The sequence below is a fragment of the Drosophila pseudoobscura genome, chromosome 4, assembly GCF_009870125.1.
Source record: "Drosophila pseudoobscura strain MV-25-SWS-2005 chromosome 4, UCI_Dpse_MV25, whole genome shotgun sequence".
NCBI lineage: Eukaryota > Metazoa > Arthropoda > Insecta > Diptera > Drosophilidae > Drosophila > Drosophila pseudoobscura.
In genome coordinates, this window is record NC_046681.1 from 17846858 (window position 1) to 17862886 (window position 16029).

The following is a 16029-nucleotide window of genomic DNA, read 5'->3' on the forward strand; positions in this document are numbered from 1 at the left end:
CGTCTCTACTTCGCTACTTTTACGGCGGCTGATCATACGATTAGTGTGCTGTCATGCTCCGCCGTAGACGGTTGTCCGATTCTCTTATTCTCGCAAAACGTGTGCATACCTAATTATCTCTTATTTTGTTTATATTAAAACAAAAAAATTACTTAAAAGTAATTGGAAAGAGACCGAAAACGCTCCCTTAAAACGAAATTAATTTTGTAAACTACTCGCATAACACATATTGCGATAGCAGTAATTGCAGTGCATATTTTCGAGTGCGGAATAATTTGTTTACTTTAAACATTTTTCCTGGTCTTTACCTTGTACAGACCATTTTAAAGTGAATACGAAGGGAATCGAATTTATTTATGGATAAATATAAAAGCGTCGAATGTGCGCATTTGTACGATAATGTTTTAAAATGAAACAGTTCTAGTGATATTCTTAAAAAGATATCTCTACGGGTCTACGATATCTAATACGATTTACTTACTATATAAAGTTCTGAAAGGATTACAAATACTGTAAATAATTTGGATATTTTGGTCGATATGACGCAGTTGTTTAATATTATCCACTGCAATCATTTAAATGGCCGAGTTCGCTCCATTTATGAAAATTTAAATACAAATGTTTGTGGCATTGACCGCGTGAAGCTTCTTTTTACTTGTCTAAGCATATTGATATTGCTTTTTGCCTGTTTTTTCCTTTGGAATAAGTATGAAACGTGAGTATTGATAAGTTAAAGACAAATTTCTTAGATTTAGCTTATGTGCTAATCAACTAAAAAGCCATGGAATGATAAACTAGACTACTATTATTATGATTAAACGTTCATAACTAAATATAACTCTGTTTTTTCTTGCAATCAAATGATGTTTCAATCTGGATGGTTTTCAATATGTGAATAGACATACAAAAAACGAAGAAGAGGTTGTTAGTATAGAAAATTGTTAGGTTAATTTATGATTTTATAAACTCCCATTATACTTAATATCTTAATTAATATTACTGGTAAATTATTATAATTGCTTAATATTTCTTATACGACTTTCTATGAAGTACATATTTATGTAGTTCGATTCTGTTGTATTTGGTTTTTTTTTCAATTGTCTATGTATTTCAAAATCCACTTAAACGTCAATAATTGATATCCGGAACTAAAGAGCATATGATATCAAGTATGTACTCCATGAAATCGAAATCATGGAGGGTGCAGTACCTTTAAACTCGTCGCGTGGCATAGTTTTTTGAAAGAAATATCTCAATTGCATCTCCACTTCACTTTTCTATTTGTGTCTGTGTGAATGCACCGGAATTCTTATGTACTTATGAAATGAAATAGGGTATCATTAGGACAACTTTAATATTTAGTAATACTAACTAAGAACAACTAATACTTTACGCAAAGATCACGAAACTTCATCATGTGCCGCCTTTTCAATGCAGGTGTCATAAAACATTACTAAAGTTTCACAATTTACGTGCAGCTGTGTCACTGCTCATGTTGGCTGGAAGTAGCCTGGATCTAGCCAGGAGCTTACTGCCCCAACGCAGTGCACGGCAGCTCAGTCGTCTATTTGACTTATGGAATAGAGACACAAATTTTCTGGTTATAATAGGAGCGGGAGAAGCGTGGAATGCGCTTGCTTCCACGATATTGACAATTTTGCTAATGTGTTATCATCGTGTTATAGAGCGCAAGAAGAAGACAGGTGAGTGCCTTTGAATGCCTTTGGGTTGTGCAAGGTACATGATATAAAATTCTCGCATTAAATAATCGAGCATATTTTCATCCCTTAGTGTTTTTGTACGCGAGCATGGCCGTGGAGGTATTGACTCTCGCTCTGCGTTCCAACGAATTGACAGAGGTTGCTTACTACGAGGAAGTACTAGAGCTTCAGACGTGCCTTGTGGGTATGTCTGTTTTATGTCTGCTGGTATTGGCTTCGTTGGATGGTTACACTATATATAATGAGGTATAGATTAAACTAAGCTGCAGTAGAGCATATTTAAGTTAACTATCTGAAATACGGCCGCTAAAAACTAGAGAAAACTTGACGTTAGCATGTCCACCGTTTTATTAAAATATTTATTTTATTCAACAAGTAACTCGCTAAACAATGGCACATAACAGAGGTGGAACAAACATAGTAATGTGGTTTGCAAGCTTACGTTTTTAAATAGGCTAATCGCAGATTTTAAGCTTACGGACTTCTATGCTTGGTAAATTGTTTATTCATACATTTGTACAAGTGGCCTTGCACAGCCATAGATTTTAGCATGTTAAAAAGCTACATACATACGAGTATGTGTTTCTGGCCAAAGGAAAAGTCGCAGGGAAAACTGAATTTACAGAGGACATAGTAGCTAGTGGAAACGGGACAAAGATTAGCACTGGAGTCTTTGGTTATCTTTGATCACCTATGTAGAAGTACTTTCTAAACCTATTTCAAAAATATGAATACTCTAACCTACTGTCGAAATTCGTATTCAATGGATTTTGCAGCACTTTCGTGACAACTACGTGGATGACTATGGAAAAATAGGCTATAAGCATTCACTTGCAACATTTTATTCAAAATCTTGCTTCTGGTGGTTGACTCCTTTGCTAAGGTTGGGCTATACGGAACCACTAGAACTTGAGGACTTGGGTGCAATGAAACTAGAGGATAGCGCTAGATCGCATTACGATCACTTTTTGTATGTTTACACAGATGAGGTGGTAAGTAGCACGCCTTGAACATGTACTACCCATAGTACATTTGGTACTATTTGAATACTTTCATGGGTTTCTCTTCCTTCCAAACGTATAACAGAAAAAGTCAAGTTCCTCCCCATCTTTATGGTATTGCTATATAAAGAACAGTTGGCGGATGTTTGCTTTGGGCGGCATTTTAAAGCTGGCGGGAGACCTATTCGCGTTGATCGGCCCACTTGCAATACAGCAAATAGTACAGTATATAGAAGAGCTTTATGCTACAGCGACCAATCCATCAAAACAATGGAATGCGAAAGACGAGGGTCAACCACTAATGTTGGCCTTCAATGTGAGCGATATTCATATTGGCCAAGTAAGAGTTTACTATGCCACCTGGTCGGAACTGCTAACAAACGGCTGGAGCATTGCTTGGATTGTTCTACTAGCTGCAATTACTCAGGGAGCCTTGTCCCAGGCTTCTACGCACATTCTTAATATGACGGGTATCTGGATAAAAACATCCCTACAGGGTCTAATTTATCGAAAGACCCTGCTATTAAATGCGACCAGCGGCTGTTCGGCTAATAACAGCATACGCCAAACTCCATTATCCTCGACTTCTACTCCGGTAAAAACGAAAAAAAACAACGCCAAAGATAAGATGAACACGGATTCTACCTCTAAAGAGGAACCCCCTGAAGGACATGCGGGATATATGAGCGGTGAGTGAAATTCTATCTCGGTTCCGTTTTTATCAGAGTAAACTTTTTTAAACTTTGAAGCTCTTGATTTTATGGCTAAATAGTTGATATGTATATACATTTGAGTGGTTCAGCTTATTTTATAGCTTTGGGGTAAAAGAATAAATAAAATTAACATTTCCAGAAGTATCTCTCTATTATATAAAATAGTTTTGGGGTTGCGGTTGGCTTTCTGCTAGTATACATAGATCAAAATATCCATTATTTCTTATTTGACAGATTTAAATCCCTCTAATGACATTGGCAGCATTACCAATCATATGACGGAAGATACACTAAACATAATGCAATTTTTCTGGATCGCCCACTATGCATGGGCTATACCATTTAAGGTATGTACAGAGAGTTGGCTCCTTAAAATTAAAATTGTGGAATTACAGTAACAACCTTATCCTTTTAGATATTGGTGGTCATTTACTTGCTGTATCTCAAGTTGGGGATAAGTGCTGTCGTTGGAGCCATTGTGTGCATACTAATCATGACACCACTGCAATTTCTGATTGGAAATGCCATGTCTAAAAACAGCGAAGTTATTGCGGTAAGTACATATGCGTAGCTTTACTAGTATATTGTTTCCATATTTAAAGTTTTCTTTTCGATAAATCCACGCAGAAATATACTGATGAGCGATTGAAGAAAATACACGAAACATTGATTGGTATCAAAATTATAAAGCTAAATGCCTGGGACGAGGTTTTCTTTAAAAAGATTCAGGTGTCACGCAAAAAGGAGCTCACATATCTCAACAAGGATGCCCTATTTTGGACGTTAATGAGTAAGAGTGCAATTGCGATATACTTGGATAGACTTTCCAAACTAATTGTTCTTTTTTTAACAGCTATTCTTACACATATTTCGACGGTGTTGATCACTTTTGTGACTCTCGGTGTTTACGTGTGGCTACCTAGGGAGGCGGACCTTAATTTAAACGCTAGTCGACTGTTCTCTGCACTGGCCCTTTTCCAGCAGCTAACAGTCCCTCTGTTGATATTTCCGATTACAGTCCCAATTATTATAGCAGCAAGGGTTTCAACGCGTCGCCTGCAGCGATTTTTTGAGGCAAGCGAGATCCAAAAGCAGTTTGAGGGCATTCGAAATATGGCCAGGATATTAAGCAAGAGTGATGCCTCATTGGATATGTATGAAACGCAGGAGAAGTCCAACATGACAATGCGCACAGCACAGGCAGAAAGCATGCTGAATGAAAAGCACATTGCACAACGAACAGCAACGTTGGAACGGCCGATATCGACGTCAGAATCAGAGGACAATTCTGTGCAGACAACCAGGCAACATGATCAACAGGCAGCAGCCACCTCTCCTTTGTTTTTTCAAGAGGTGGGCCATCAGAGGCTCGTACAGCAGCGCCGTGAACTGCTTCGCAACACACCGTACGTAGCCATTAGGCCACCGAGGCTGCAAGGAACCGTAGTGGAGAAACATCAGGAATTCTCACTGATGCGGGCTAGGAACACGGATAGCTGGAGACGTGATTCTCTCCTGCTAAAAATGCCCGATGACATTGCGGTGGCGATCAATGACGGTCTCTTCACATGGCATCCAGACAGTCACATTCCAATGGTGCAATTGCACATTCAAGGGATAGTCATACCGAAGGGAAAATTGACGATTATTGTCGGAAAAAATGGCAGCGGAAAGACATCCCTCTTGTCGGCCTTGCTCATGGAGATGCCACTGTTAGCAGGAAATATGTTTTGGCACAAGTAAGTAGACCATTGCAGCTGGTTTAAACTAATTCATAGTTTAAAGATGGTTTTTAACAGAGTCGCATCCCTCTTGGCAAGCTTATTTTCCCACCTGAACACTTTGTTCTAGTCAAAACTAGGCTGCTTCTGACGATGCCATTCACGATGTTCTTATTTTTAAGATTAAGCACGTTTCCTTGTCTGCTTACACGGTTCACCAACAGAATGTCCTTTCATGCAAATTTGTTCAGCTATTTATGTGCTTATTTTCAGTTCTGCCAACAGCAATACCTTTGCGATAGCGTTTGGTGGATAAGTTTGTTTGCTCATTTATCACATTTAATTGCATAATTTGCACCTGTTTGCGTAGGCAGTTTACTCCGATACACACAGCTTTTTGTACACCTTGAACTACCGAAGGAAGTTTTTGTGGCACGCTCAGATTATCATGGAGAATGTTTAGTTTTGCAGTGTTAAAGAAGCTAAGAAATAAATTAACCTGAGCCTCCAGTTGAGCATTTTAAATGAGCTCCTCATAGGTAATGAAGAATCCTTGACCATAGCCACAGGGTAGTTTTAGTTGATGTAGCGAAAGAAGTCACAGCAGTCGTTCAACTTACTTTATCAGTCGTTTCAATGCACACCACGTGATTCAGTAATTTATCACAAAATGACTGTGTACGTTGTTAATTTTATTGCGCATAAAATAAAAATGGCATCGCCCTGCGCCCACTCTGCGCCATTCCTGAATCAAGCAGTGTCCCCGGAGTGGCGGGAGGGTCGATTGCAAGCACATAAAAATGCATTTAACAAGTTAAAATCGTGGGCGCAACCCGCCAACGGGTGTGCACTTGCCTTCACAGCCTCAACCGATTCGATCTTCTGGCCTCTAGTTTTTTGCTTCCTAGTTTTCCTGGCTTGCAATAATTTCAATTACTATAATAAATGTCTGTGCTAGTTTGAAACCGTTTTGTTCTGCATTGGTGTCTTCACCGTTCCACTCTCCACTTTCAATTTTTTCCTTTTGCAGATATATTTTACTTATTTATGTACGTTCAAGCCCACACGAATTTGAGACTTTTTGTGTGTGTGCATTCCAGTACACATATTTTGTTGCCAATTTACGGGCTTAAGCTTCAACAAGGAACAGCGGAGGCGATACCAGTGCGATAGAGGTCCATTGTTTGATTCCTGTTCAAAACAGTCTCCTGAAATTATGCCTTTCTGGTGTTGTCTCCTATGCGCTTATGCAGAATAGGAGTATGCCAAACAAAATGCCTGCATACAAGGACACAATGGCCTCGCTAAAGGAATTCGTGCTATGAACCCCACAATTTTAAACATTTTTCAAATCCATGAGCCCAAAGACCTGACCTTTTTTTACGTTTACTGACCGTCCTGCATATAATCACAGCTTACGATGCATGGAAAATTGGTCGAAATTAGTATTGGTCCAATCACTTAACCAAGTTAAGTTAAGTCAAAATTGGTAAGCATAACGGGGTATATTAATTTCGACCAGGTATATGTAATATCTTTTTAAAAATAATCAATACCATTAGGATCTTACTTAAAGGCCCTACTTAAAGATTGTGCATGTAAGAGGTACCTTTTTTCAATTGTCCATACACATGGAAAGGTTATCTTATCGACCTCTTTTTCCTCCAGAACATGTACGATTTCTTATGTGTCTCAACAACCGTGGCTGCTCAATGACACCATCCGGGAAAACATTCTTTTCGGCGAATCCTTTCGACCCAGCCGTTACGATTTCGTGATAGAAGCATGTGCCCTTAAGCCTGACATTGAAATAATGCCAAAAGGCGATTTCACCATTATCGGAGAGCGCGGCATCAATATATCAGGCGGACAGATACAGCGAATTGCTATTGCGCGTGCGATCTATTCATCGGCTAATGTGGTCATAATGGTAAGTTAGTTCAAGGTAAACTATCAAGAGTGAAACCGTAAATCCTTCATAAGATAAAAGACAACCAAAGGTGAGGAAGGGCCCCAACCTTTTGGTACTTTGTTTCATGGTAAACAAGTTTAGTGCCACTGTCTGTTATAGAGAATACGTGAAAAGAAAAGGGAAACTTGTAAATTGGATTGGGTGGAAATTTGAGAAAAGAAGACTGATGGCCTGCAACGCAGAGAAGGAACAACTTCGGACTTGTTCCACCTACCTTCTGCACGAGGAGTATTTATTCGTGACCATATATTATTATATATATTATGGTGGCTACAATAGAAATTATCGATCTAGAGACTGGAATTTCTTTCCTGTTTTTAACGAATCGAGTAACCATTCCCTGGCGTGTCCCTAGTTTAGTACCGCCGGTAGTATCCCATCAATTATTCATCGTTATATTTTTTGTTTCTTCCAAAATGTCGTTTGATCAGAAAGAGATTTTTAGTTTGATGTACAAGCTGGCGCGGCTCATAGTGCCTGATACCCGCGTTGAATATGATTCAATGGGGGCAATTCACGTGCCCCTCGATCGTTTGTATGGCCCGCAAACAATGCGGTCCTTACTGAAGTTTCCGATTGGTGGAGTGAATGAACGCATGCCCGTATGGCAAATGAATTTTTGTGAAGTATTTACAGTTAATAGATTTACCCTACAGCGACCCATTATTATAGCATTGGCCATTGTGAAAAAAGCCGTTGCTGAGACCAACAAAATGTCTGGCCTAGAGGAGCGGTTGTGCGATGCTATCTCTAAGGCTTGCGACGATATCATATCTGGCAAGCTTTACGACGAGGACCATTTTCCACTAGTTATCTGGCAAGCCGGATCCGGCAGACACACAAATATGAATGTAAATGAGGTTATTTGTAACCGTGCAATCGAGATACTCGGCGGCCAGAAAGGCACAAAGACGCCTGTGGATCCCGATCAGCATGTGAACCTATCACAAAGCTCCAATGACAGCTTCTCCGCGGCCATCAACATTGCAGTCGCTATGCAGTTGCGCGATAAACTGTATCCGGCGTTGACGCTGATTATTGAGGTATTGAATAACAAGGTAAATCAGTGGAAGGACATTATCAAAATTGGACGAACCCACCTGATGGACGCTGTTCCGCTGACGCTCGGCCAAGAATTCAGCGGCTATAAGCAACAACAGGCCAACTGCCGGGAACGACTAGACACAGCTCTGACCCGGCTATACCAACTCCCTCTTGGCGGCACCACAGTCGGAACAGGGCTAAACACTAAAAAGGGGTTTGCCGCTGAGTGTGTGAAACGTGTAGCCGACCTAACAAGTCTTCCCTTCGTTAATTCGCCCAACATGTTTGAGTCTATCTCCTCGTGTGATGCCCTGGTGGAAGTGCACGGCGAGCTGAACACTCTAGCAGCCAGCACAATGAAGATGGCGAACGATATTCGTTTCCTGGGATCGGGTCCGCGATGCGGTTTGTCTGAGCTGAAACTCCCCGAAAATGAGCCGGGAAGCTCGATTATGCCAGGCAAAGTGAATCCGACACAGTGCGAAGCTCTTACCATGATCTGTGCCCAGGTCATGGGCAACCAAGTAGCGGTTACATTAGGCGGTTGCAATGGGCACTTTCAACTCAATGACTTCATGCCGATGATTGCCTCAAATGTGCTTCGCTCGATAACACTTTTGGGAGACGGAATTAAGTCTTTTTGCAAAAACTGCCTCAGCAACATCGAACCAAACACAGACAAGATAAATACTATCATGAGTCAGTCCCTGATGCTGGTTACTGCCCTAAGCCCTCATGTGGGGTATGAGCGGTCAGCTGCAATAGCCAAAGCAGCACATCAAAGTGGTACCACCCTAAGGGAGGAAGCCATTAATGCAGGCATTTCAGCGGATGACTTTGACGAGTGGGTGCGACCTGACAAGATGTTGGGTCCCAATTAGCTGTTCTTACAAATTTGAAATAAAGTCGTCATTATAATTATGTCTGTACAAATATAACGAATATAATTTTCAATATGAGCTTATTTTGTATTCTCGGAACAGGATGATCCACTGTCCTCGCTGGATAATGAGGTCGGGTCCCAAATCTTTCAGCGTTGCGTGAGCCAGATGCTGCTGAAGTCAAATCGCACCTTTATACTTGTGACACAACAATTAAATCTCATAAAGGAGGCGGATTACGTACGTTTGTGCCATTTCCACGAAGAGGCTCTAAAGTACCCGTAGCCGAGACTATTTTCTTGTTTACGGCTACACATTTAGAGTTTAGCTTAGACAGAAGATGGAAGTTAAGCTAGTTATTATTTGTATTACATTAACTGACAGGTAATCGTCATGAAAAATGGTCGCCTCCAAGCTTGCGGCAGTTATGGGGACATAGAATCGAAGCACCCGCAGATACCCGCCAAATGGAATTCTATAATAGCAACATCAAATGCAAAGAAACAGAATGATGCACAAAAGTGAGTATGTTATCATCATATATTAATTATAGTCCAGTTTAATACGCTTCATACATACATGCTTCATATAAATATTGTGTTCTTACAGCCATGTTGAACGAACGGCATCTGAGCGCTGGAAGTTGCTGAAGAATGTTAGCAAGCTAGGACTTCAGCGCTCGATTTCAGTGACCATAGATGAAAATGGTGGAGGCAATACGGATGGACACGACGACAGCGTTTCTTTATCAGTGACCCATATGCACGACAACGACATTGAGGAGGATGAAGAAGACAATGAGATATCGGCGGTAAGTGCATAGTAAGTTAATGTTATATCTGGATTGGTTTTTGAGCATTTCAATTTATGTTTTTATGTTTCTATCTTGTTAGCCGTATCTTCTTTCCAATGGAAACTGCTGCAGCTTCAATTTGCAGCGAAAGCGATCTAGCGTCTATGGCTCACGGCATCTCATCTATGATGTGCCCCTACCAATCGATGAGTGCCAGGCAGATGATGTCATTATGCGTCCACGTCGCCGGCAAATGATTCATCGTCGAGGCAGTAGGACTACCAACTCTTGGCATAGATTGAGCGGCCTTAGCACGCTAACGGCTACCTCAGCTTCAAGTTCTAATAGCGGAAATCCAATTCATCGCAGCGGGTTAACTTCCAGCGGTAGTAGCTATGCGGAGAGCAATGCAGACGGGATCGAGATGGATATGCCGCCGTTGTTGCAAGACCCACGAATAAAGTCATGGCAGCCGACGAAAAACTTGCAGCATCAGCTGCTGGCTCGGAATGCGTCTTCCCCGCCGGCCATGGAAGTGGCGGTTGATAGGCCTCAATGCGCTGAGGTGGGGATTGAACGGGATAGGAAGACAGAAGCAACGTCGGAGGATCAGGTTCGTGGCAGCTTTCAGCAGTTTTTGCGGCGGATGTCCATGCGGCGCTCTAATAAGCCCAAGCACCACCATCAGCCGCTGAGCGCCACCAACTCGATTCTGTGAGTAATATACTGACCGCATCGTGTATTGCAATATGTTTGCCTTGCTCTTATTTTCGTTGGTTACATGCATTTACAGGAGCATCTCTGAAGAAACTGCTGCTACTTCTGCTCTTCAAGCCGCTGATCGTGGATCCATACCCTCCTCACCTGCCTGCATATATAACTCAGATGCGAATGATTCGGAGGGACAAATGGATAAACAGCTGCCATTGATGAATGCGACCACAAAAAGTAGGCGATACCACATAGATAAATAACTAGATAGATGCATATATGAAACGAACTTTGATTCAATGTTTTAAATTAAATTTTACCCTTACTCAGGTGTAAATTTAGACTACAAAGACGGCAACCATATCAACGAACCCCACAACGACTGTGGAATATCAAATGTGTCGTCGGTGAGGGCACTGGAGCATTGCGAGGGCAATGAAGAAGCACCCCCAAGTACCGAGAACGAATTGATACCAATGTCTGAGTCTGCAATTGATGCTGAGCGCAAATATGGAAAAATATCGCATCACATATATCTGATGTATATACGCGCCTCGGGCGTGCCCATAATCACAGTCTTTTTTATCACCGCACTAATTTGGCAATGTTTGCGTGTCTACACGGACGTTTGGCTGCGGCATTGGAGCGATGTCCACATCCAGGCACAGGACGTGAGCAAAGAGGAGGGCCACGAAGTCACGTACTATTTCTGCATGTATGCCGCAATTTCGTGTGTTTGCATTATAATGGCCATGATATCAACACCGGCCGGACAATGGGCCGGCTGTAATGCCCGTCGTAATTTGCACGATAAGCTGCTGCAATCGATTTTGCATAAAACGTTGCATTTTTTCGAAGTCACACCGCTCGGACGTATTGTTAATCGTTTCAGCAACGACATGGCGATCATTGATAAGGTACGATTTGTTATTTTGTTATCACCCATCGTCGCCGCTCTTCATTCGTGGCTAGCCCTATGCCTTTCACATATTTCTCCCATTGGCTGCATAGTTTTTCTATTTAAGTATAAAATATAGGCCCATTTCTCCCGCTGATATACTCGTATATTGTTTCTTTGGCTAAGATTTCTCTGTGATAGGCACGCGTTGGTTTATCTTTGGGTTTGTTTATGTACATACGCATTGTATATAGGTCAACAGTGTGAACAAAAACTATTCAACCCACTATCTATGTATATAGTTTTGACAGAAGTTACAGTTTGATCATTTTTATAAATTGACGGAATAATTAATGGAAACATTTGGTAAACAGAGAATAATTTTATTAAGTTTAAGATTAATTTCTTGAATGCTCAAATTTATATTCGTATTTTATTCACAGAAAATTGCCGCAACTTGTCAAAGGTTGCTGCAATTTAGTTTTCTCTGCATTTCCGCCGTTCTGATAAATTTGACCATTACTCCCTGGTTTCTGGCCTTCACACTTCCTATCTGTGGAGCCTACTACATAATACAGAAGTTCTACAGGTGTTCAGCGCGGTAAGTAATGGCAGCGATCCGCTCCATTTTATGATACCTTTTCATTTGTCCTCTCCAGGGAGTTACAACGCATTGAGAACTCGACTAACTCACCGGTTATCTCGCATTTATCGGAAACAATACAAGGTGTGACCACAATACGGGCGTACAATCAGCAGGCACGTTTCACCGAGATACTCTTCAGACGTCTTGAGGCCAACACAATTGCATCTGCGTTGTTGAATACGAGTAACCGATGGCTTGGCATATCATTGGTAATTGCTTTAAATATGTGTTTCCCGTAGCGTCGTAGTTCGACGCAGGTCCATATGTATTCGAATTGAGTTTTGTACTCTTTGCTTGTGTGGATTTAATCCAATGGCAACGGACACAATGTCCTGCAGAAAATAACACTTTGGTTTTTATAATATACATCCTTCAAGAAAGTTATCATAGCCACTTATGTTCTCGTTTATTTGCTTTCTCTCTGTCTTCTATCTTCACATAATTTTATTCTTGCAGGACTATTTAGGTGGGTGCATTGTTTTTGTGGCCATCGTGACGTCACTGGCAACGGCAAGCATCAGTTGCAGCAACTACAGATATGCCAGGGACGTAGCAGAAACTTATGCCAACAATAAAAGCATGCCAGACCTCTCTTCGGAACTGAGACCAACGCCATCGCTTGTCGGGCTGGCCATAAACTACACGTTGTTGGTGCCGATTTACCTTAATTGGGTTGTAAAACTTTTGGCTGATATGGAGATGTATGCGGGCTCGGTGGAACGCATTGCACACTATGCCAAGGGACAGGAGTCCGATTTGGAAGCGAACGAAGAAATAAGCAATGAAGTCGATAGCTCGTCCTTGCCCACGTCGATGTCGACTGCCGGTGACAAAGTTTACCCAGGCGCAACGACAGCTGCCGTTGATGTTGATGAAGATGGAGGTGAAGGTGGAGATGGAGACGGAGATGGTGATGGAGCTGGAGCTGGGGAAAATGCTGATAAATTAAATGCAGGCAATGCAACCGGCGACGGCAATCACTTAAACTTCCACTTCCACACGGCGACAGCTGCTGACAAGCTACAGAAGGCGACGACAAAGACGTCGGTGATTAAAAAAGATAAGAAACTGCCGCCACACAGCGGGAAGGTCGATCTGCCTAATGAGCCAGCTAGAAGGCGTGAGTCTTGTCAGCTTAAACGATGTAAGTTAAGAGTGTGCAGTGTGCAGTGTGCAGTGTGCAGGACTTCTGGTCATTGGCTTCAGGCATTAACTATCCGAAAACGGGGACCAATCGAGTTATTTTGTATGATTTGGCTTGCATAAGAAAGAGTCCTATACATAATTTTTAATTGCTTGCTTTTGTAGACCAGAGCGTTCCCATTTCTTGGCCGCAAAGAGGCGACATCAGCTTCCAAAATGTCAGCCTGCGGTATGAAGGCCAAACACAGAATGTTATCAGCGACCTAACATTGAAAATACCAGCGGGTCAGCGGGTGAGTGTTACAGCTTTTAAATCTGTTTCAATTAAGAATACTCTTGCGTTCACCAGCTTATTGACTCTCTTTTACTCTGGACCCTGTCTACAGATTGGCATCTGTGGCCGCACTGGCAGCGGAAAGTCCTCGTTGGGCTTATCTCTATTCGGTGTATTGCAAACGACGAGTGGCCACATTCTTATTGACGAGGTGGACATTAAGCAAATCCGACCAGAGGAGCTGCGAACGAGATTATCGATAATTCCACAGGACGTGCATTTGTTCAATACGACGATACGCGAAAATCTTGACCCACATGGGTATTACTCGGACTTACAGCTGTGGAACTGCCTCGAGTTGGCGCAGCTAAAAGAGTTTGTCAAAGTGAATCTTCCGCTGGGTTTGGGTACGAAGACTGCTCGTATTTCCCTTGTTTACTTCGTTCGGTGCATACTTCACGTATCTTTTCATTGCTTTACAGATACAGTAATTACTGACGGCGCCATTAACTTGAGCGCCGGCCATCGGCAACTGCTGTGCCTTGCACGGGCCATTCTACGCGGCTCCGTTTGCCTGGTCCTGGACGAAGCAACAAGTGCCCTGGACAGTAGCACGGAGGCAGCCCTACTGAGAGCCGCAGATAAAGCATTCCAGGGACGCACAATCATAACCATTGCCGTGAGTTTTTCTGTGATTCCAATATACGGGTCTTGTATCGATCATTTGTGTGTATTTACAGCACCGGCTGATAACTATTCTGGACTATGATCGCCTAATTGTGATGGAAAATGGTCGCATCATTGAGGATGGAAATCCAAGGAAGCTGCAACAGCTTCCAGGCTCTGCTTTCCAACGCCTACTTCAGAAACATCCATGACTAAAGCGAGTGCGCATATTAGATACTTTAACTGTGTGGAAATTTGGTTGAAAACTATTTTTCTGTTTCGTACATTTACCTGTATGTAAATTTGCTTTCATGTGTAATATATTAGATCGCATAAATGTCTATGCATATGTCTATGCTCGTTTTCTATTGTATTGTATTTTATGTTAGTGTGTTACCCAAAATGCCTAGCCTAAAAAACATGTATACCAAGCCAATTATAGTTAAAATTGAGTTCATATCTAACTCTGCACTTGAAACGTGAATGAATATTCAACGAGCTTGCAGGATTTATAAATTTATGCCGGAAAATAGCACTTGGCAACTTTTTGTAATACAGCAGGAGTATAAGGCTTTAGGGTACACAAAGCCAAAAGTATGGCAAAATAAATTGATTGTTAAATGGGTCCAGAAAGCGGGGCCCATTTTGGTGATTTCTGCGCTCACTTTGTATGCATATTTGAAGTACTTGGACTTGTGGCTTTCCGCCGTTCAGGCAATTAAACTTAATTGACGACGGGGAGCATGAATTGGCAAGTTGACTCTGGATGTCGAACTACTTTTTGGTAAACGGCTTTCATGACAACCTGAAACTTGTGGGGACATTTGCCATTACCATTAAGGCAAGTTGCAGTGAAGGATGTAGTACAAGTGTTAGGACAATGATTTGATCGGTTATGCACATATAAAGAATATATGTAGTGTGGTATAGGGATTTCTTTACCATCCTTTTAGGATTTAAATGCGCTCAAGTGCATAACACGTTTTATGACGTCTTAATACGCACTTTGAATTGCCTCTGGACTGTCCCTGTTGCGGTTTGTTCCTATTAAATTCTTCTTATAACATATTTCCCGTACTTGTACCACAATGGCTGCAAGCCACGCTTGGATTTATCACGCATGGCCGCTTGCCTTCTGTGCTGCTGTCAGTCGCTCTAATAAAAGAAATCTGTCAAATTCAAACGGTCGTAAACGTCTTGTACAGGCAGCCATCCAAGCGACGGCATGGCTATGATGTCTTGTAACTGTTTACCCCGTGCCACATCTGTGCCAGAAAAGAGCTGTACTGAAGTCGGTTGAAAGTCAAAAGTACGTTCAAGTTTCCAACTTTAGTGCATGTTTAAGAGTTTTAAAAAATACATGTTTTGCATAAAAGGCCAGTCGAGATACGCCGATTTGTTGTGCGACGCCCGGACATTAAAATGTTTTAGAGCGTTTCCCCACCACCAATAAAAAATTTACACATACGCGAATATGCAATAACAACCAAAAATTACCCCGAGAAACTGACTGTGAGAGCAAATTTGCACAGTTCAATCAATATAACGTAAATGGATGGGTAAAATCAAAAATTGAATCAAAAAGTAATCCACAAAGCCGGCAAGGCATATGCCGAGCATAGACAGTGTGTGCTAATGTGCCTCGCACACATGCGGCCACATACTCGTAGTACTTGTTAGACGATGACCTACTGAACGAGTGAGCAACCTCTCGGCTCTCTTGTTGGGCACAAGGCCTGTAACATAGTTCTAGGCGCTGTATCTGCAAATTGAGGAGAGAGCGAAATGTTGTTCTCTATACAGCATCCAGCCGAAGCAACGTTCGGAACGAGTCGGAAGCAGTCG

The 16029-nt window shown here is 41.8% G+C and overlaps 2 protein-coding genes across 7 annotated transcripts; both read left to right on the forward strand.

The window, feature by feature from the left end:
- The first annotated feature begins 1136 nt into the window (after positions 1-1136).
- Positions 1137-14548, forward strand: Sur (Sulfonylurea receptor). 6 transcript variants are annotated; one of them, XM_002132475.3, is made up of 23 exons: positions 1194-1313; positions 1438-1703; positions 1792-1967; positions 2498-2713; positions 2808-3411; positions 3670-3782; positions 3851-3988; positions 4063-4225; positions 4289-5174; positions 6825-7086; positions 9156-9293; positions 9438-9574; positions 9663-9864; positions 9947-10560; positions 10640-10794; positions 10888-11474; positions 11899-12056; positions 12115-12310; positions 12558-13245; positions 13410-13537; positions 13631-13925; positions 14001-14197; positions 14259-14548. In XM_002132475.3, coding segments are annotated over exons 1-23 (6459 nt in total). In that variant the 5' UTR covers positions 1194-1311; the 3' UTR covers positions 14397-14548. The 6 variants fall into 6 exon arrangements, with proteins under 6 accessions (XP_033235783.1, XP_015035706.2, XP_033235781.1 ...); XM_033379889.1 differs by lacking the exon at positions 9156-9293; XM_015180220.2 differs by lacking the exons at positions 14001-14197; positions 14259-14548 and having other exon boundaries at positions 1161-1313; positions 13594-13857.
- Positions 7485-9110, forward strand: Fum4 (Fumarase 4). The gene is made up of 2 exons (XM_015180222.2): positions 7485-7730; positions 7785-9110. The coding sequence occupies exons 1-2, from the start codon at positions 7545-7547 to the stop codon at positions 9051-9053; spliced, it is 1455 nt and encodes a 484-aa protein (XP_015035708.2). The 5' UTR covers positions 7485-7544; the 3' UTR covers positions 9054-9110.
- Positions 14549-16029: the final 1481 nt, after the last annotated feature.

Coding starts and splice junctions, on each gene's coding strand:
- Sur (XM_002132475.3), top strand. Junction 11,475..11,898: donor ACATGGCGATCATTGATAAG/GTACGATTTGTT, acceptor TTTTATTCACAG/AAAATTGCCGCAACTTGTCA. Junction 13,246..13,409: donor GTCTTGTCAGCTTAAACGAT/GTAAGTTAAGAG, acceptor TTGCTTTTGTAG/ACCAGAGCGTTCCCATTTCT.
- Fum4 (XM_015180222.2), top strand. CDS start 7,545: ATGTCGTTTGATCAGAAAGAGATTTTTAGTTTGATGTACAAGCTGGCG. Junction 7,731..7,784: donor GAGTGAATGAACGCATGCCC/GTATGGCAAATG, acceptor TTTACCCTACAG/CGACCCATTATTATAGCATT.